Source organism: Macrotis lagotis, chromosome 4, assembly GCF_037893015.1.
Source record: "Macrotis lagotis isolate mMagLag1 chromosome 4, bilby.v1.9.chrom.fasta, whole genome shotgun sequence".
Classification (NCBI taxonomy): Eukaryota; Metazoa; Chordata; class Mammalia; order Peramelemorphia; family Peramelidae; genus Macrotis; species Macrotis lagotis.
In genome coordinates, this window is record NC_133661.1 from 31,872,750 (window position 1) to 31,894,475 (window position 21,726).

The 21,726-nt window shown below is 47.1% G+C and overlaps 1 protein-coding gene across 4 annotated transcripts in view; it reads right to left on the minus strand.

Annotated features, from left to right (window-relative positions):
* Positions 1-11,854: 11,854 nt before the first annotated feature.
* The window catches only part of LRRC20 (leucine rich repeat containing 20), a 68,257-nt gene continuing 58,385 nt past the window's right edge, over positions 11,855-21,726 (minus strand). For all 4 annotated transcript variants that reach the window (XM_074232454.1, XM_074232453.1, XM_074232455.1 and 1 more), the window contains one exon: positions 11,855-12,123. In XM_074232454.1, coding sequence (XP_074088555.1) covers positions 11,966-12,123 — 158 coding nt within the window. In that variant the 3' untranslated portion in view covers positions 11,855-11,965. The remainder of the gene's footprint in view (positions 12,124-21,726) is intronic.

Sequence of the window (21,726 nt, forward strand, 5' to 3'; positions counted from 1 at the left end):
AAATAGAGGGGCTGCCTATCACTTGGGAAATGGCTGAACAAGTAGAGCAGGCAGACTTTAGAAAAATCCAAAAAGAATTGTAGGAACTGATGCAAAATAAGCAGAACCAGGAAAACAATGTATCCAGTATCAGCAATATCGTATGAATGACTTGGCTCTTCTCAGCCACACAAGGATACAAGGCAAGTAAAAAGGACTCACAAAGGGACATCCTATCTATATCCAGATAAAGAACTGATGGACCCTGAATGATGGCCCTTGAAGTATACTTTTTTCACCTATTTATTCTTTTTTTTCTCCCCTTTGATCTGTTTCTTCTTTGGTATAAACCAAACCAAATTGCCTACCATTTTAGGAAGTGGGGAGGGGAGCGAGGGAGAAAAATGTGGAATTAAAAAAATCTTATAAAAATGAATGCTAAAAATTATCTTGATATGTAATTGAAGGAAAAAATTAAAAAAATACAATTTTATTTATTTAAAAAAATTTTTTTTGCAAGGCAAATGGAGTTAAGTGGCTTGCCCAAGGCCACACAGCTAGGTCATTATTAAGTGTCTGAGACCGGATTTGAACCCAGGTACTCCTGACTCCAGGGCCGGTGCTTTATCCACTGTGCCACCTAGCCACCCCAAAAAATACAATTTTAAAAAGTGGGAAGGGATCCCTTGAGTGGTGAAAGGTGTGTCCTCCCTGGAGTTCTCAAAATTAATACTAGGTGATCACGTGTATAAAGGGGATTCTTGCTGCAGACATGAAGTAGACTATGATAAGAGGACACAAAGTGAAAACCATGCTGACTTTCAAGTCAGAAGGACAAGGTTCAAACCCCAGCTTTACCAAAAATTTCAAATCTCACCTACTTTTATGAGTTGGTACAGATCATGTTATCTGGACCTCTGTTTAATAACAGCCTTCTACATGAGTAATCCTTGGTAGCTTCAATGGCACTTCATCCAAAATGATTCCCAAGCCCTTCTCTTAGTCACCTTCCTCTGGGTTCTCTCTAGTGCTAATAGTCCTCTTCAAATGTGGTGCTTAATCTTCTATGATAGTTCTGCAGGTATGGACTGTCTGTGGTCAATGCTCCCTTCATTCTGGGCTTCTCGGAATTCTGTTAGTGAATAGCTTTTCTAGTAGCCACAACACACATTGCTGGCTCAAATTCATTTGTAGATAGATAAAAACCCAAGATCCTTCATGCGTGAATTGCTGGTTTTCATCCTTTTCTACTCTTTTCCTTCTCCTCTTTCCTTCTTTATCTCTCCTGTCTCTTCTTGGTCTTTTTCATCCATCTTTTCTTGCTCACTTGCCTGTTTCCTCTTCCCTCAATTTTTTCTTTCATCTTTTCCTTTTCTTCTTCCTCTTCATCTCCCTTATCCTCCATTTCCTTTTCCTCTTTATCTACTTTTCTCTTCCATTCCCTCCCCATCCTTCCTTTCTTTCCCCCTTCCTTCTCTCCTCCTTCATTTCCTATTCTTTCCTCCATTTCCTTCTCCCTTCCTTTTCTTCTCTTCTTCTACCTCCTCCTCCTCCTTTCTCTCTTCTGTCCTCTCCTAGTCCTCTTCTTCCTTCCTATATCTATTCTATTTACAACCATGAATCTCAGTTTCCTTCTCTGTAAACTGAGGAGGGTGGTCAACTCCAAATCCAAATTCTATAATCATATAGAATTTATGGGTTCAATTGTTGGGGGTCTGAGAAGCCAAGAAGAATTTGACTTTGATTCATACATAAGGGGAAAGATTAGAAGGTTAAAACTTAAGGTATATAGAAATGTCAATCATACCTTCCTTACTGTCTCAAAGCATTTTGACAAATATGATCTCATTCATCTTTATGGTAGCTCCACTGCAATAGGCAGTGTTTGGGCCTCTACTATGGGATAAGGCACAGTAATATAAAATAATCCACAAAAAACCAGTAAAAAAGTCCAGAATGGGGGCCAACTTTTCTTCCATACCAAAATGTATACATGTATATGTGCATATGTTTGAATTTATTTCTCAGTTCAGAGGATCACAGAATCTGAGACCAGAAATGTAAATCATTATCACTCTGAAGGCATCAGCTCAGTATTCTGGATAGAGATCTGGGAGTCCTGAGTGCAAACAGTTCAGAGCTTAAACATTGGCTGATTATTAATAGAGGAGCCAGAGTCCCATTCTGCAGGCCTTCTTGTTTTCCCAGATTTCATAATTGGTTGACATTTGTTTACTAGGAGGTTTGGGGGGGAGTGTTGGCCGCTTGCCCTGGAGAGATGCTGTATTCACTCCCAGCCCTGATCCACAAAAGCAACAGTAATGAACAGCAGGAGTGTCTTTCACTGTGAGCAGAATTACAAAAGGCCAGCCAGTGATAGCAGAGCTGTGGGAGCAGAATATCTACAGGGGGGGGGGGGGGGGACAGAGAAAACAACAGTTAATAACAGCTCTCGTTTCTAGGCTGCTCTAAGTACTGTAGCAGAGAAAGGAAGGAAGGAAGGAAGGAAGGAAGGAAGGAAGGAAGGAAGGAAGGAAGGAAGGAAGGAAGGAAGGGAGGGAGGGAGGGAGGGAGGAAGGGAGGAAGGAAGGAAGGAAGGAAGGGAGGAAGGAAGGAAGGAAGGAAGGAAGGGAGGGAGGGAGGGAGGAAGGAAGGGAAGGAGGGAGGGAGGAAGGAAGGAAGGAAGGAAGGAAGGGAGGGAGGGAGGGAGGGAGGAAGGAAGGAAGGGAGGGAGGGAGGAAGGAAGGAAGGAAGGAAGGAAGGAAGGAAGGAAGGAAGGGAGGGAGGGAGGGAGGGAGGAAGGGAGGAAGGAAGGAAGGAAGGAAGGAAGGGAGGGAGGGAGGGAGGAAGGGAGGGAGAGAGGAAGAAAGAAAGGAAGGAAGGAAGGAAGGGAGGGAGGGAGGGAGGGAGGGAGGGAGGAAGAAAGATAGGAAAGAAGGAAGAAAGCTAAGGGTTTTATCAACATTAGCTCATTTGACTTCACAACAAACCTGGAGGGGGTAGATGCTGTTATTATCCCCATTTTTTTACAGTTGAGGAAACTGAGGTAGATAGCAGTTAAGTGACCTGCCAGGGTCATACAACTAGAAAGTATCTAAGACCAAATGAGGAGCAGCAAAGACTTCCATGATTAGTCTCCTGGTGTAGAAGGAAATAACAGAGCTGAGGAGTGGAGAGAATTCCAAGATGATAAGCTGGCTCTGTATACATTAGGTGCTTAATAACTATTTGTTGAGTGGAATGAGTAAAACAGCAACCCTCTCCCTTGATAGCTAAGAGCTCTCATTGCCATGGCTCTTCCCAGAGTGAGGCTGTGAGAGAGGCTGTCCCAGTGTGAATGGCCATCCTCACTCTATAGAGGAGGAAATGAAGCTCCAAGTTCAAAGCCAGCTCCCTTGCTTCTAAATCTGAGGCTGTTCCCACTGTCCTCAGTCCCCTCCCTTCTCTGCAGCCCATCTAGGGTGGGGAATGCAGGTGTTTGACCAAGAGCTCTGGGCCTGCACAGTCACTGCAAATCCATGAACCTCATTCAACCTCCTAGCTGCACCCCTTCTCTGGAGGCTGGGTCTCAGTGAGTGTGCTCCATCACCCCTTGGGTGGCTCTCTTGTGCTCAGTCTGCCCTTTGTGGGGAGTCAGACCATAGGGTCTAGTCTACCATCTTGCTGCTCCTGTGACAAGACTTTGTAAATGGAAGAACCAAGTGGTTGGCTGGGGAGGGGAGATGAAACGTGGAGCAAGGGCCCCTCCCCATGGCTCCTAAGACTCCTGCTCTGCTCACGTAGAGGGCAGTTCAGGAAGGGAGAACAACCCGAAGTTGTTTTCAAGACCAACCTCTTAGTCATAGGCACAGACGAGGCCACACGAAAAGTGCCCCATAGATCTTAAAAGCATCTTAAAAGGATATCATTTACCAAGATTATCATCATCCTAGTCATCGCCACCATAGAGAGGCCTGTGGAGATAAACTAAGGCAAAAATTGAGGCTCAGCTCTTAAGTAACTCATTGCCTAATGACCCCTAGAGGAGAGTTGGTTTTCATTCCAAAATGCTAACAGCTTCCCTTACTGAGCTGAACCAGATAGGGAAAGAGGAGTTCTGGCAGGGAGGTGTCTTTGAAGAGGCAGAAAGGCAGAGCTTGGGGGAAAGGGTCTTACACAGGATGGGGTGCTCTCTCTCCAGGGGCAAATTGGGAGAAAGACAGCTTGGAATTTTAGAATGCTTTGTGGTTCCCAAACTACTTTTCTCACAGTAACTCTGAGAAATATCGCCAGTGATATTCTCCCCATTTTGCAAATGGGAACTTCCATGAGCCTCAGTTTCCTCTGCTGTCTAAAGATCATCTATGGTTCCTCTCAGATGGATAATCTGGGTTTCCCTTGTAGACTTCACAATTCCATCAAGGGTTGACCCCAGACCCCGACCAACAAATGGCCTCCTTGGCCTCCAGAAATTCCCATGTGCCCATTTCTTCAGCCCCCAAAGCTCTGATTTAGACTTTGCTGAGCTAATTGCTACATCTCTGAGCTCATCACGATTACTAGACATTAGTATAATTTTCTGAACTTTCAAAGCAGCACATCTTCACTGGAAGCATCCCTCGTCAGAATTTCAATTTCTCATTTTCAATCAAACTTCAGCATTGCTCATCACAGCCTCCAAGGACCCCTTAGAGGTTATTTAGCCTAACCCCCTCATTTGACAGAGGCCCCAAAGCTCCAAGAGGGGACAGAATTTGGCTGAGCAGAGAGCTTCAAAATGGGGTTTGAACCCAAGTCCTTGGAGTCTTCCTTCTGAACACAGACTCTTACACTCTGATTAGCTTCCATTTTCTCCTGGGAGACACGGTCTGGTCTTTCTCCCTTTTAATCTACTTCCTTCTCAGTGTATGTCCCATTTCTACATTTGTCCCATAATGGCCCTTAACTCACTTATTCATAGGCGTTCAGCATCCAAACCAGGAATATGTTGGTAAATATTTAACCACCAGCTCCTCAGAGGAAAACCTGTATGCATTTTAAAGCTGAATCTGCATCATTAGCATTTTCTCCATCACTTTCTCAGTCTAGACAATGAACAAAACAACAATTGTGTCCTGACTTATAGCGTTTGTTGATTTTCAAGGGATAAATGCTCCCAATGAATTTAAAATTTTTTTAGTTAGTTTTAATTTATGGTATAAAATAAGCATTTTCATTACATAGTAAAATTAAAAAAAGATAATTGCATTTGAAACTACAAATCTATTATGTACAGCTTGCTATTCCCTTTAAATGTATTAAGTTATCATATATATTTCTTTTTTTCTCTCCTTCCCCCCCCCACTCCATTAGCTGTTGACTTACAAAAAACCCAAAGACCTTATCTTGTGGTCTAGCCGAATCTCGCCCATCCCGTTCTTGTGAAGTGGGGAGTGTGAACCCAAGTGGACTTGGTTTTATACAATTGGAACAGAACTGTGCATAGTATGGAGATCTTGGTTTGATCCTTCATCCTGCTCCAGCCAGACCCCATGGAAGAGGTAAGCATGGTGGCAGCCCCTTACCTGCAGGGAGGTCCAATGAGCCAACCGTGCTCTCCACTGAGACACAGGTTGCAATGTTTCTTTGTCCTGCACAGCCTGTAGATATTAGTCCTGGGTAGTTCACCAGTCCCAGTGTCCTAGCTGTGTGACCTTGGGCAAGTCATGTCCACTCTCCAAATCCCCCTCAATTTCCTCTTTAAAATGCAGATGGTAGTTCTGCTGGGAGGCAAGCTTTGGAAAACATGCATCACTAAGAGACACAGGAATTGTCATTATTAGATAGAATGAGGTAGATGGGAATAGTTATCACTTCTTTTGTGGGGGATAAGCCTGGGAAAACTTCATGGAGGCTCTGAATTTCACTCAGAATCACTCAGACAATCCCAACTTGTACAACTCTCCTTGAATTTTCAGAAACCCAAGAATCTGCTTCATAACAAACTGAAATCCATATTTGCTTCCTGGGGTGAGGAATCAGTTTCATTTTTCTTTTTTTCTTTAGAAAAGAATCAGAGATTGATTGGGAAATGGCTAAACAAGCTGTGGTACGTGAATGTAATGGAAGATTATTGTGTTGTAAGAGATAATATGATGAATAGGGATTTTTTTTTTGAAAAGGAAGAAAAAATCAACAAAAGTAGATAATACATCAAAAGAGTGATTGTTATATGGAATATGGGCTCCCATGGGCCTCCATTTCTGCAAAGGAGCAGGGGTCAGGGAAGTGTCTTCTGTCTCTTTTTTGAGGCCCATGCTCAGTCATTAGACGTTCACAGAATTCATTTTTACCTCTCTGGAGCTGTTTCCTCAACAGTAAATTAGGGGATTAGCCTCAATGGCCTCTAAGGTTCTGAGACCTCCAAGTTCTAGGGCTAGGGAGTTAGAAGAGAGATCAAGACCTTCTCTGCAAATTAGACTCGTACCTAGGGGCTGGGGTCACACTGCCAGTAGGTATATCTTTAATACACCTGTTGTATTGAAGGTATATTGGTCTGGAGAGATATTCTTTGCCCTTCCTTCAGGAGCAGATTTCCAAAAACTGTCCATGATCAATGGGGTAACACCACTTCAGAGGGGCCTTCCTCCTTCTTACCTTCCTGGGGACTCTGAGTCTCCCATGAGGTTGCCAACAAGGAGAAGGTTGCTATGTTGGCTGGGAGGAACCAGTTCTGGGACTTGGGCAAGGGGCTCTGCTTCCAGTCCAATCTAAAGGCATGCCAGGGAGAAGCCCTTGTGGAAATGTTACCTGATTATTACTTCTTCAGGTGGTACAAACTCCTCCTCCTCTTCCTCCTCCCCTGCCCTCCTCTGCCACAGTTACTGATGACTCGGAAAGTTCTGACGACCAAAGTCAATGGCACTTTCCAATGGCTTAGGGTCAGAATGGTCACCATTTTATTACCATTGGGAGTAAAGATGCCCCATAGTCTCTTGTGCCACAGTCCCCTAAGGACCACCAGGCCTTTCCATCCACCCAGCAGCTTCACTCTCCTGTATCTGTTGCTTCCCGCTGTGAGAATGGAAGCACCAGGACAGCAGGGACTGTCCACTTTTGTTTTTATCTTCAGCTCATACAAAGAGCTTAATGAATCCCTATTTATTTCTCCTTCCCTTTGGTCTTTCCTTTCTTTCTCCCTTGCTTTCTTCTTTCCCTCCCTTTCTTCTCTCTCTTTCTTCTTCTTTCCCTATCAGGTCTGTACTGGCAGCTTTGGCAGCTTGGGTGGACCAGTCATGGCTTGACCCCCACAGATACAGCCCTTAAGAACTCAAAGGCCCTTCCCCATTACAATGCAGCACCCAAGGACTTTGGTGAAAGTATAAAAGCCAAGACATTGAAAAAAAACATTTAAAGGCATAATTGGCTTCATACGAATAGACCATTGGCACTAAGGCAGGACAGACAATATAGTAAAAAGCTACTAGATTTGTAATCAGATCACTGAGTTTGCTCCTCACTCTGTCTCTTCCTGCCTTGTGACCCTGGGTGAGTCACTCCCCTTCTCTCAGCCTCCTCTTCAGTAAAATGAAGGGTGCAGACTCCAGGGTCTCTTCAATGTCTTCCACTCTAAATCTCCCACAAGTAGGGTCTCAACATTCAAACTGTTCATGGAAGCTTTTTCTGGAAGTATCCAGAGCAAGAAAAGTCTGGTGAAGAAGTTGAGTCAGATCCCCCTGGACACAGAGGCTTTGGGGAAATGTACCATTCCATGAATTAGCCCTGGGAGCCAGGCTTTGCCATCGAGAGGGAAGTTGGAGACCTGAAGTCAGTACCTTCTGGATAGTCTTGTAATAGCTCTGGGTCCCCGGAGGGGCTACTAGTCACGTGGGTAGAGAGTCTGGGCCGGAGAGGGAGGACATCCTGGGCAGTGATGTCAACCCCACTCCCTATGAGGACCCATACTTTCACATTGCCTTATCTGTACTGGCAGGGAACAAGACTCATCTATGGAATTTTAATAGTTGTAAGTGGCCATAGAGATCATTTATTCTCATGTACCAAAAATCCAAAGGATATTACTTAGCCTAATCCCCTCATTTACAGTAGAGGAAACTGAGGCCCAAGAAAGGAAAAAGGGACTTGCCCAACTCACAAGCTAATTAAAGGTAGCATTTGAACCAAGGCTTCTGGACTCCCCAGCCACTCTTCTTTCCTTGGAGCATATTGCTTTTCTGATTTTAAAATGAATTCAATCTATGATTTTAGGGACTTTGTGCTTTATCCCTTCTGAGAGTTATTTTCATTTTATATTCTATGTTTATTTTGGTTATTTGCATTTAAAGAGAACTACAGAGAGAAGACAATGCTTAACCCAAAGGAATGAATCTCCAAATGGTGGAATATCAGGCTTTGGTAAAGGTTCTAATCATCCCCAGGCCTTGGGACCAACCCCTTCTTCTCTGACATAAAAAGTAGGGCATGCCTTCTTCTTCAGGTGACCTTCTGGGGTCTGGGCCAGTCAGCCAAGAAACATTTATTAAATATCTCCTACGTACTGACGTTGTAGCTAGGTGCTGGAGATACAGATAGGTAAAAGATGGTCTCTGTTCTTGAGGAGATTCCAGTCTATTGGACAGATTACTTCAGACTTTAGATGGGTCAAACAACCCCCCCCCCAAAAAAACCTACCCAGTGACTGCACAGGTGAAATCAAGATGTCCTTTATTGCAAACCCAAACTAATCAAGCACATTTCACACCACAAACCAAAGGTTTCTCTGGCCAAGTTTTCAGAAGTGAGCAAGGAAGGAATTTCATTTTCCACAGGTAAAACTTCCCAAGTGGCAGGTGGAAAACAAAGGTCACTCCTTGTAACAAGGCAAGGGTGCAAAGCAGGAAGCTTCTGCATGTGATTGGGTGGACTGCCTTTAGTCCGGAAGCCAAGATAGGATGGTGCAGTGGGGAAAAGGGTTCACACCTGGCCCTGTGGTTGGTCTTGGACGAGTATTTTCCCCTCGGCTCCTCTAGCTCTAGGCTGAGGGGCTGCTCCTTTTGCTTGAAATCTCAGGCTCTAAGCTTAGGTGGGGTAGAAATTGCACCAGGAGATGTGCTGACCAGCCCTGGTCCTGACTGACCTGAGCACCCGGAGGCCCGGCCCTGACTCCTGGCCCCGGAGTCCCTTCTTTACTGCACTCCTACCCCGTTGTCCTTTCGGCTGCACCTGCCTCCCCTCCAGTTAAGGATCCGAACTTTTCTTCCTGGCTGAAACCCTTGGCTTATTGCTCTGGACTCGAGTGTTCTTGCTTCAGACCCACCTAGTTAGTGAGGATGACAGCACTGATGGAGTTGGGGGTTGGAGATCGATACCCTCGAGTTACAGTGGACTAGCCTGAGGCCACAGAAATGGGATGTCACTGGACAGCCCTGGCCCCAGGCCTGCTGACTCCAAGTCTGCTGCCTTGTCTGTCAGAGCCTGGAGATGGAGGGAGGGGGAAGAATTGTGATCCAGAATGAGGGGAGGTAGGCAGGTGGTGTGCTAAAATGTATGGCTGGGGTAGAAACGCGAAGGTGGTCATCGGTCAATCCATGTGGACTGCAGTCAACAGTCAATCCACATGGACCAGATGCTAAGCACTAGGGATACAAGAAACAGCCTGGTTTCCGCCCTCGGGGAGTGTCCATACTAGGGGTCCAGGTACAAGGGAACTGTGGTGTGTTGGGATGGAAGGCCAGGATAAAGGTAGAAACAACAGAGGAGGGAGCTCAGGTGTGATTCCCCAATGATACTGAGGGGGTATCAGGAAGGGTGGAGTCTTGGCATTGATGGGAGAAAGTCTAGGGTTGGTGGGTTCTAAGGCTGGGGAGGGGAACCTTTTTTTTTCTGCCAAGGGTCATTTGGATATTTATTACATCAATCGCAGGCCACACAAAATTATCAACTTAAAAATTAGCCTAATTAACTCACTAATGTGAGTTGCCTGTGGTTGTTGTGGTAGTGTCAGACCCGTGATTTCTTCGGCCTTATGCCAGAGGACCCCTGCCCTAAGAAGAATGTGTGTGGGAGGGGCTCTGCAGAGAGCAGAGAGTTGGGACATGTCCTGGGTTCAGGGATGCCCTGGCACCACCTGGACCCCGTCCAATCAGATTCACATTACCAACGATGGGCACATTTCTGTAAAAGAGTGTCTGGTAAAGGGGGTGCACAAGTTGATGCAGAGCGTGGAAGGGTCAGAGAGGGCGTGTGTCAATATCCCAGGATGTTTTTCTCTTCCTGGGACACCAGGCTGTGCCCCCGAGCCAATGGTTTACAATGACCAGGATCCTGGAGTGGCCCTGCCAGTGGGCCCTGGTGGTCCAGGTCCACACAAGTTAATTCTCAGGGATGCCTCACTTCCAAATCTACTTGAAAAGCAGGTGGAAGGAGGCTAAGAGTTGGGGAGCAGCTCCCCCTTTTAGATCTCTTCAGAGTCCAAAGGTGTATATTTGAGGACCTCCATTTTACAGAGGGGGAAGCTAATGAGTGGTCTTTGGCACCAGAAGCATTTACAGAACAGCCCAGGGTCTCCCCTTACAGGGAGGGAGGGGGCCCCTACATTACAGGGGTGTTACTAGTCCGGGCTCCAAGGTGCAGGGATGGCCTCAGGAAGGAGGAGGATGTCATGCCAGCAGAGCTGATGGCTCCTCTTTGATCACCTCTGAGAACGTCTCATCATGGTGGAGAAGACACTGACTAACCAGTGACTTTATAGGGTGCCTCAGTGCTTATGACTTGTGCCTTTTCCTATTGCCAGGCCTTTGCACAGGCTGTGCCCCACACCAGAATCCCTCCTCCTCACCTGAGTCCTTTGTCTATGGTTTGAATCTCCCTCCCCAGGACTCCTGCAAGCCCCTCGAGGACAGGGGCTGGGGCTGAGATGGACAGGGCCTGGCATGCTGGTAGCCCCTCATCAATGCTCACCAACAGTCCTATTTGGGGTTCACCACAACCCTCTGAAAGGCTCCTCTTGGCCTAAGCAAGGCCAGATTCTGGCCCAGCTCCCCATGCTCCTCCTCCCGAGGCTGGGGGCAGCTGATCTGCCTGTGGTGCCACTTGCTATTGTTGAAACTGGAAGGGCCAGAGGGCGAGGGATGACCACCTGAGCAAGCTCGGCTCGCTCCTGAACCGCAGCAGTGACGTTCTGATGCAGCTTTTCTGGCCTGGTCTTTTCCGGGGGCTCTGGAGTTGGAGGTCCTGGACTCAAATGCTGACCTTGCTCACTGTGGGATTTCTTTGGCCTCGGTGTCCTCAAGTTGGACCCAAGGTCACCTTCTAGCCTCAGAGCCCAGGACCAGCCCCAGCCCAGTCACCCCCTCCTGGGTGGAAGGGTCAGACTCTTCCCTCTCTGGGCCTCAGTTTGGTCCTCTGTCAAGTGAGAGGCTGAGATCACCCCTCCTTTTCCCCAGTTCTACCAGCTTGGGTGTCTGAGCTTTGGCAGAACAAATGACTAGAGAAAGTGGTGAGAGGAGCAGACCCCCCACCCCCAAGGGGCCAAGGAGCCGAGAGGAAGAAAAACTGAAGTTCAAAAAAAGATTCCCAAGCCCCTTCCCCACAATAGCCCAGGGGGCAGACATGGGGCCTATAACCCCTTCCCACCAGCTGCTTCCTAGACTATACTGGCAGGAGAAGCCAACAAAGCCACTTCTCCCTTATAGCCAGATGAGGCTTGAGGTTCAGAGGGAGCAGGGTGCTACCCAGAGCCAGCCCCAACCTAGTGGCACCAGAGTCAGAGCCTGGCCTTCACACCTCTCCCTCCATCAAACCATCCTCCACCACTGCTTCTGGGGGTCTAGCTACAAGGCTAACACACCCATCTCATAAAGCTGCAACCCCCCCCACACACATCCTCCCCTCCCCAATCATGCCCACACCCCCTCCCCAATGACTCTATCCTGCCCCTCACTGGAGACTGCAGTGAAGGTGCCTGCTGCAGTGCCCACCAGGGTCTGCCTCTCTGGAAGCGGGTCCAGTTATGTCAACCCTGAGCTCCCTAGGGCGCTGAATCACTCAGGGCTCCTTCTGGGGACATCAGGAGATCAAACTTGATGAGCGGCTTGGCAATCACCCTCACCTCTGCATTCAGGGGGTTCAGTCGGAGGTTCACACTTTTCAGCGAGGGCATCATGGCCAGCTTCTCCACAGGGACATCTGTTGGGAGAGAGGAGACATGCTGCCCTGAGATCTTATGAACCCCAATATCCCTGGAAGCCCAAGGGGCTTCTCTCCAGCCACAGGTGGGGTCCAATCATTGTGGGGGGAACTGCACATGCGATCAGATGTGGTTATAATGGAATGACCTGGGTTCAAATCTCTCTTCATTTAGTGCCTTTAATGCTGCTGTCTCTCCCACCCACCCCCCAAGTCCCAGTTACACTGGGCTTCATTCATTCCCCCAAACCACCATATCCTTGAACTCTTGGAATTTACCCATTAGTTTTTATTGCTGACGCTACTTCAATGTAATTGGTTTCCTTTGTAATGCTATGGATTATATTTTAGGCATAAGCCAGATTTCCCGTGGAGTCTCTGATTCCCCTGAATTGAGGTCATGGGCAGGGGAAGAGCAGGGGGAGGGATGTGAACTCAAGTCTTAGGGAGGCAGAGCAGGGACGATGGCTCCCAGCCCTTTCTGCCAAGACCCAAAGAACAGGAACCAGGCCCGGGTGGCAGGAACATCCCTCATTGCCCAAACACCTAATCTAGATTCATCTGCCTGGACACGGCCAAGGATGCTCAGTCAGGGCTCTGCCACTTGGGTCTCACCAGTCCTGCTGGTGGCTGGCACCTCCTCCACTGTCCCCCTCCAGTTGACTCCCCACTCAATCTCTCAGAGCCAGACACTCAGACTCTATAACTACCTCCCTCCTGACTCAAGCGTGAGCTCTTTGTGGCCCCAATCCAAATCGGGGCATGGACGGTCAGGAAATGATGGAAATAATAGAGGCAGGAACCTGGGCAGCCAGAGGGCCTTCAAGACTTACTCAGGGCAGGTGGAGTGAGGGCACCCTTTCATTCAAGGTCTCCCGGGCTCTTTCCATTAGCCCAAGGCCTACCCGCAGGATTTCTGGGGCTCTTTTCATTTCCAATAATCTAGGATTAACACAATTATCACTGCTATTTGTGCTGTGGGTGGGGGAGAGGTGGGTGCTCTGTATTAATTAATGTATCTGGGGGACAATGGGGCCAACCTTGAACAAGCCAACCCTGCAGGGGCTGAGAGGGGGTAGAAGTGCCAGTGAACCAAAGGAAAAATAACTCTGAGTGTTGTTTGGTCTGCAACGAGAGAGACAATGAGAGGCTTTGCAAGAGCTGCCCACGTGTGGTTCCAAACCTCCTTGCCTCTTGTCAGCGGGGGCTCCAAGGGAAGTAACTCTGACCCCAGCAGGCAGTTGGAGGGGCCCCTCATTGGCAGAAGCCCCAGACAATGGGTGAGGGCTGAGTGGAGCTCAAAGATCTTTACTCCAGGATTTAGACCCTTGCCTTGGTCACCCAACTAGTCTTGATGCCCTGGCCCTCTTGTTAGGCAACTGCTCCCCCACTTTCTCTCTCTCTCTCTCTCTCTCTCTCTCTCTCTCTCTCTCTCTCTCTCTCTCTCTCTCTCTCTCTTTGTCTGTCTCCCTGTGTCTCTGTCTCTGTCTCTCTCAATTATTTTGTATAAACTTTATCTTGACTAATTTATACACATGCCCTGTCTTCCCAACAGAATACAAAGTCTTTGAGGGCAGAAATTCATGTCTGAATGGAAACTAACAAAATACCAAAATTCATTTTCATCTTTGACGGCTTAACCCAATAGCCCCTTGTGGCTGATGTGGAGTGGAAGACGACTTGAAGGCCGGATGGTCTCAGGTGGTGAAGTGACTTTCCCAGGGTCACTTATGCTGCTGCTAAGCATCCGAGGGGTGGCTGAATTGTGTTCTGGGGTGCTCCCCACCACCCGGACCCCTCCCGATGTGTGTGGCATCTAACACAGAAGGCTGAATGAGGTGCCAGCCCTTTTCAAGTCCGTCCCAGGCTTCCCTACATTTTTCCTCTTCTTCACAGAAGAGGAGTTGAGGGGAGAGAAAGGAAATGTAACTGGAAGAATGAAGATTATTAAAATTAAAAAAAACCCTAAAAACAATTTCTGAGCTAGATGGAGAATAAAGGGAGCACTAGGGAGAAGGTATTTACTGGTTATTCCCAACCGAGGGGCTCCAGCACAGTTCTCCAAGGGGCTAATCCAAAACCTTCTTATCATTAGCAGTTTTGTAATGGGCCACAATGGATGGACAGGGTCCCACATGGACCATGGAGCTGGGAGCCCCTGCTCTAAACTCAGCTCCCCCTGAATCCTATTTGTCTGGGGCCCAGGGTCCCAGGGTCCCAGGGTCCCAGGGTTGGGAGAGGCCTGAGCACCAAGGAGGCTCAAGGCAGGAACGAGCAGCAGAGTCTGAATGGCTCTCTCAGGTCTCCAGTGAAGCCACCAAAACGACCCACGGGGGCAGATGCTTGGCTCTGCTGCCTGGGCTCCTGAGACACCTCCCCATCATCATTCTTTACCAAATACAACAGGCCCCAGCGGATACCAGGTCAGTCTACTTCTGTGATTCTCCTCCCCCCTAGACTCGGCTGTCCCTGGGAAAAGAGACCTCTCTTTGCTTCCTTTCTTACCTAGCCTCCATCAGACTGAGACCTGGGAAGGACCCTGGCTTAAAAAGGCTACGGTCTCCCACTGCATCCAGGGCCATCTCTGGTTGCCCTGATTCCAATCTGGCCACTGGACTCCGATGGCTCCAGAGGAGAGAGGGAGGCTGATGACCTAACACAGTCCCTCCTGCACACACATCCCTACCTCACATCCAATTCACTTGCAATGAAGGACAAACAACCACTTCTCACTACAAAGTGTGGGGCGAGTAGTATTATCCTATTTTAAAGATAAGGATGTTGAGGCAGGCAAGGGTTAAATGACTTGCTCAGGGTCACACCAAACTCATCTGCTAACTCCAAGTCCAATACTTTATTTGCTGCCCACCCAGCTGTCAAGTGACATGTAAGGTCATGTAAATATGATTCTGTATCATCAGCCATGTTCAGTGCTATATCCTAACCCTGGAAGGTAGGAAGGACGACCACTGTTCCCCTATTTGACATATGAAGAAGCCGATGCCCAGAGACCTCACATGGACATCCTTAGAGGCGCCCAAGGTAGCATCTTATTCTAACTTAGCATCTTCCATGTCTCTTGCAGGTGTGAATTTACACCCAGAACTGTCTCTGGACCCTTGGATCTAGATTGGTCAGTCCTCTCTAGGTCCGTCAATGCCTTCCCCTAAAATGGGGCATCCAAGATTGATCACAATACTCCTCAGGTGACAGCTGGACTTGGGTGAGAAAGCCTTGCCTCTGACGGGGCCCACCTCTACAAATGGGTGCTTGTCCTGGATAACTTTTGAGGTATCTTCCAGTTCCAAAGCCAGGGATGCTGTTGAAGAGGCTTGGATGGCTCCACCCTGCCAGGGGAGAGCAGGAGGCAAGTCCACCCCTTGACCCTGCAAGGGATACCATGGGGCACTACCATTACAAATGAGGAAACTGAGGGGCAGAAGGAGAAGGAGTGTGCCCAGGGTCACAGGCAGCAGCACCACAAATCTCACTCCTTTCATTCCTCTTCTCTAAGAGTTCCCTGTGATAGGAAACACCACCCCCCACCTCCCAAAGTTGCCCAGTTCTGACCATTAAGAAGTTTTCTTGACATTGAACCTCAACCTGCCTCAGAAGCATCCAGGCATGTGCTCTGCATCTGGGTAGTTCTCCACTGTGGACCTCCAAGGGTGCCCCAGGAGGCTAAGAACTCCAAGTGGAATTCCCACCATCAAACAGTCCTTGACAAGGTGACTGTATCCTCCAAAGGCTTCTCTTCTCTCCTCAGTTTCCCTCTATGCTCAGGATCCATTACATCAACCCAAAGTGAACTGGTGGTTTTCCTGGTTAAATACCCTTGGGGACTCCCCCACCTCATCAGGGTCTCATGCCACAGGCTCTGCAATCCCGAGACACTTGGACCCTTCATTCCCCATGGGCCTTCATCTCTGGCTTTTTTTTTTTGCAAGGCAATGGTGCTTGCCCAAGGTCACACAGCTAGCTAGTTGTTAAGTGTCTGAGGCTGAATTTGAACTCAGGTCCTCCTGTCTCCAGGGCCAGTGCTCTATCCACTGCACTACCTAGCTGGCCCTCTGGCTTCTTTTTCATTCCAGATGAAGTCCAAGCCAATCCTCCTTAATATTAGAACTGTCCTACTGAGACCAGACCCAGTGGAACCTGGATTGATTGCCTTTGTGGCTGTCTCCCCCTTGCGCTGCAGGCTGCCTGAGAAAGGTCCTGGGCTCTGCCCTTCTCTGCAGAGACTGGCATAGCACAGGTCCTTCATGAATGTCAGCTGCTGGACTAAAACCAAGCATACTTACAGAGAGTTCTCAAAACATTAAAAATATATTCATGAACCCCCAAGTTGAGAAGGTCCAGACAAGGAGCTCACAAGTCCCTGCTTGCGTTTCCTCACCATCAACCAAGGGGTGGCCCCAGTGCCCTGCTTCTCCCAATCAGAACATCCAGAGAAGTCTTTGGCCTCCTCACTGTCCTCTTCACTGATTGCCTCTGGACACTCTCAGGGCGGAAAGATCATCCCTTCTACACCTGGTCTGACCCTCTGCTCCCCCCTCACTCATGTCATCACATTCCCAATCCCTCTGGCCTTCTGATGCCCAAGAGAGGGGTTTGAAACCCTTAAGAGGCTCTTCATGGTCAAAGGCCATAGCCTTTGACTTGGATTCCTTTCCTTCTCTGCTTGGGTTAACTAGGGATTCAGAGAGAGGGAGCCACTATGCTCCATGGGCAGGTGGCTTTGTGGATGTCCCTTACTGGCTACCCCAGCCCCAAATGGTGCTGAATGTTCTTTGGTCCTATGGGGTGGGGACATAAGCTAGGACTTCCTGCCACTTCCAGAGGTTGAAGTGACGAGCTGAGGAAGCCCCTCTCACCTCACACAGACCCCTGGAAAGTGGGATGTGGGAGAAAGATGGACCTGTTTTACTTATTCTTTCTCCTTTTCTTCCTTTTATCCCTGAATTCAGATTCAAGGGAGAGGAACAACTTCCTTCCACCATCTCAGCTCCCCCTTCTGCCCTCCTATTTCAGTGTGCCATCTAGGTTCTTTGCTTCTCTCTCCCCACCCCCTATCTCTTTATGTTGTTCATAACCTTTTGTGCGACAGGCTGGAGAAGCCTATAACCCCTTCATAGAATCAAATTTATGAAGACTGGAAGGAAATGCTAGATTTCAGTTAGAAGTTAGTGAAAAATCAACATGTTTTTTAAGAGTCCCTCTAAAATCTATCCCCAGCTGTCTGGGGTAAGCTAGATATCTACTGACCATAAGCTCCTCAACTCTCCAAGCCCCAAAGAAATCCATTGTCTTTCTCCCCAGATACCTCCAAACATCCCTGCTTCTGCCTAAGGCATACAGCAGCAGCCCAGATTTGTAACCTTGGAGACGTCCTTGACTTTGCCTCTCCCTCCCTCTCCATCCCACAGTCAATCACTTGCCAAGTCTGTTTTTATCTTTAAAAACCTCCCATAACTATTTTTTTCTTTCTACTCACAAGACCCCCCACCCTATTTCCTAGCTTTCATTGTCTTCCACCTGAACTATTATTATTTCCTAATTTTTCTCCTGCTTCTAAGTTAGTTTTAAGAGTCCAGATGACCTGGGTTCAAATTCTAATTCTAACACTGATTAGTTGTTTGCCCACAGACCTCTTAAGGCTCTTCACCCAAGGGCACAGTCTGCAGCTCCCTCATCTGTATTGCCTTTTGGGTCAACTTCAATTTTATTCTTCTATGATATCAGGAAATCCGGTGAACAGTAAGGTGTTAATATTTGTTTGGAACAAACAGATCTCATTCCACAAAACCACGCAAAGCTGACAACAGGGCCATACCAGCACCTTTGTTGAACAGACCCCAAAGAGGATGATGTCCAGGTGAAGCTTATGAAATGGCTGAGGTTCAAGAGTTGAATCAAAAGCCCCCCCCACAAGAGCACCATACAAATGGGTTGAGTGACACAGAGTTGTTTATAGAAATAGGGAGGCTTATTATAGCAATTTAGGATCAGATCATCATGGCCATCTGAAATTTCCAAATCCATCCTCTAAGAATCAGGATTTACCAATCAAGGCAGATTATACAATGAAATGGTGCAAACTGGACAAGAAACCGTGAAGGCCACAAAACTTGAGCATCTACTGGATAAGTGAGGAGCAGATAGAACGCCTCCCCTTCACCCTTTCAGAAATGTTAAGAACACACTTAAAATGCATCTAGTTTGAAGTCTTTGAACTAACCTGAAATCTTTATCTTGCTCCCCCTCTCATCATCAGCTGGTGACCCAACAAAGACAAGCACAAGGACCTCTCGACTGCTCCCCTTAAGACTCCCTCAAGGGGGTCAGATCATGCTTCCCCCTAAGAGGAAGAAGAGGTCTCTGCCTGGTGCAGATCACCTTCATCTGGAGTGAGGATAGGCTGGGGGAAGAGAGAACAGCCCCAGAAGAAAATGGTCATGGGGAGGGAGTTGATCAGTTTTAGGAAAATTATTCTTCAAGGTAAAATGATGATTTTTAGACTGATGAAGCAAAATTTATCTTTCAGACAGGATGAAACATGGAACTATGCTTTATTATTCTTTACTTTTTCCTTTATTCAGGATTCCTACAAATATGACTTCAAATAAGTCTTGTGTTGGAGACACATTATCTAGGACAGAGAGTCCTCTAATGCTTTGGACAAGTCTCTCAAGTAGAACAGTATTTGAAATAAGATCATTATGAGTGAATCAAAAGTGTTTGTGCTTAAAACCAAGAGTATGGTTCTGATGTTTTTTTCTTTGACAAAACCTAGAAAAAAACATGATCAAGTGGCTAGAATTGTATACCTGAAACTTCTACAATGGAGCAGAATGTGCAACAAAACCATATCTCAAGACATCCTTGAGAATTCAACAAAGAAAATGTTCTGAAATCAGAGAATCCTCAGAGACAGACCTTCTAGCCTCAAATATTTGGATACGAAATTCATCTGTATAAATAATCGAAGTAGCATCTTTTCAATGGGCAACTGTCATACTAAATACACATCACCTCCAAAACCCAGGGAATGAAAAGCCTTCAGGATGGAAGGACAAAAGTACTCCAGCACTTGTAGCCACACAAAGGAAATCGCCATCAATTTGGGCATAGGCTAAACCAATTATATAATCCATAAATGTAATGGAAAATTATTGTGCATGAATGCGATGGCTCTGGAGGAGCATGGGCTTGCATGGACCAATGCAAAAGGAAGTAGCCGGAGAGGTGCCAGCCCCATCAGAGCCTGTGCCTCCCTGGCACTATTTCCCTGGGTGGACTCTGAGCTCCTTGAGGTCAGGGGCTGTTTCCATCTGCTTAGCAGAGTGACCAGCAGATAGTAGGGACCAATAAAAACTCTTTACACTTTTAAGAAAATGAAGCTTAAAAATTGTCTTTGCATGGAATTGGGGGCGGGGGGAATGAACTATTATTAAAATATATATTTAATTTTTGGAGTAAAGAAAACCTCAAAACAATCAATACTGAATATTTCAAAATTACAAAGAACAAGGTTGGCTCTAGAGAAGAGACATATATGAGAAGACATTCCTCCCCTATCTGCTGCCTCTCAGACTTCTTTACAGAAGTGAGGGTCTATGGAGGCAGAACATTGCAGACCAAGTCCAATCTTGTTCCATGTGTAGATTAGTTTTGCTAATTTTTTCTTCTCTTCCCCTTGTAAAATTCTTTTAAAAATATATATACAATTATATATTATATAAAAATATTATAAAATTCTTATAAAACTCATTTTATAAGAGACAGCCTTCTGGGAAGGGGCAGGGGAAAGGACACTGGCCAATGTTGACTTTAGAAAAAGGAAAGATACCAATAAAAATATAGTAAAAACAGAGAGACCTCACAGAACGAATGAAAAATCCATGGGGATAGGAGCCAACACATGCCCTCCCTGGGGAGCTCTCAGGACTCGAGCTGACGCCTGCAATGGGCCCAAAGGACCACATATTCCCTATTCCTCAATCCTATGAGTGAGACAGCATTTATACCAATACTTTAATTCAGTGACAAAAAGGAGCTGTTGGATCCACCCCATACTAACCCACCCAATAGTAAATGTCACAGTATTAGGAGAGCACCCATTCAAGACAGATATAGGAGGTGGCAGACACCTGCCAAGTCAAACCCTCCATGTTGGTCATTGTTCCAGGACATAGTAAAGGGCCCTAGGTCAGATCCCATCCTCAATGCTCACGAGCTACGAGCCTCAGCACAAGTCACTGAACGTCTCTGAGCCTCAGTTTCTTCATTTGAATAAAAAGTATAACAACAATTTACTACCTGCTTCACTGAGTTTTTATGATCTTTGTCATTCCTGCTGCGACTTGTGTCCTAAAGGCAGAGGCCAAATGACTCTGGGCTCCTCAGGGGGCTCATGATTTGACAAGGATGAAGCCTGGGGAATGAAAAGAAGCCAAACATGCCAAAGGCTCTTAGCTTAGAGAAGTCGCAGGAGGAGTCTGGCTGGCAGCGGTGGCTCTGGATGCCCAAGTCATGGTTGCCATCATGCTCTCCTTCCTCCTGGCAGCCAGTCCTTTCTAATTCAGTCTCATTGCTGCTCTATGGCTGGGCACCAGGCACCGATTCCCCACTCTGGGGGCAGGCTGGAAGTCTTCCACTCCCCATGTCGCTTATCTTCCTGAAGGGCTAGTCTTCATGCCTAGGATGGCCATGGCCTCTACTGGGCATGTGAGCAAGAATGCAAGGGAAGGAGCTGCTGTGATGAACAGAGAGTGGAGAACCACCAGGGACATTAGAGTCCATCGAGTCCAATCTCTTCATTTTGAAGATGAGGAAGCTGAGGCTCAGAGAGGTCAAGGGACTTCTCAAGATCATTTGGTGAGAAGTAGCAGATCTGAATCTAAGTTTTCTGATTCCAAATTCACAGACCTCAGAGACCATCACCTGCCCTCTTCTTACACATAGGGAAACTGAGGTGCAGGGAGATTTAAGTAACTTGTCCAGGATCAAAAATGAGTAAGTGTCAAAGGTGAGATTTGATCCGAGTTCTTCCAGACTCCAAGGCCCAGCAGACTGTCCACCATACCAGGTGACCTGTCTTCAGAGTGGCACTGGGGGCACAGAGGATAATAACACCTATTTCCAAGGTAGTTGTGAAGATCAAAGGAGATAATAATTAGGAAGTATCTGGCCCATCGGATGTGCTCCAGAAATGGTGTTGTCCTAGTCATCGTCATAGCACTTAACACAAGGCCAGGGGAAAGGCTATTATTCCCTTTCGTCCTTCTTCCTCCCTCCTTCCTTTCTTCCTCTCTTTTTTTCTTTCCTTCTTTCTTCCCTTCCTTTCTTCCTTCCTTCCTCCTCCCTTCTCATCTTCCTTCCTTTTCCCCTTTCCTTCCTTTTATTTTCTCTCCTCTCTTCCTTTCCTCCCATCCACCTTTCTTCCCTTCCTTCTTCATTCCTCCCTCCCTCCCTTCTCTTTTCTCCCTTCCTTTCTTCTTTCCTCTTCCTTCTTTTCCCCCTTTCCCTTCATTCCTTCTTCCTTCTCTTCTCTTTTCCTCCCTCCATCTCCCTCCTTCCTTCCTTCTTTCTTTCCTCTCTCCC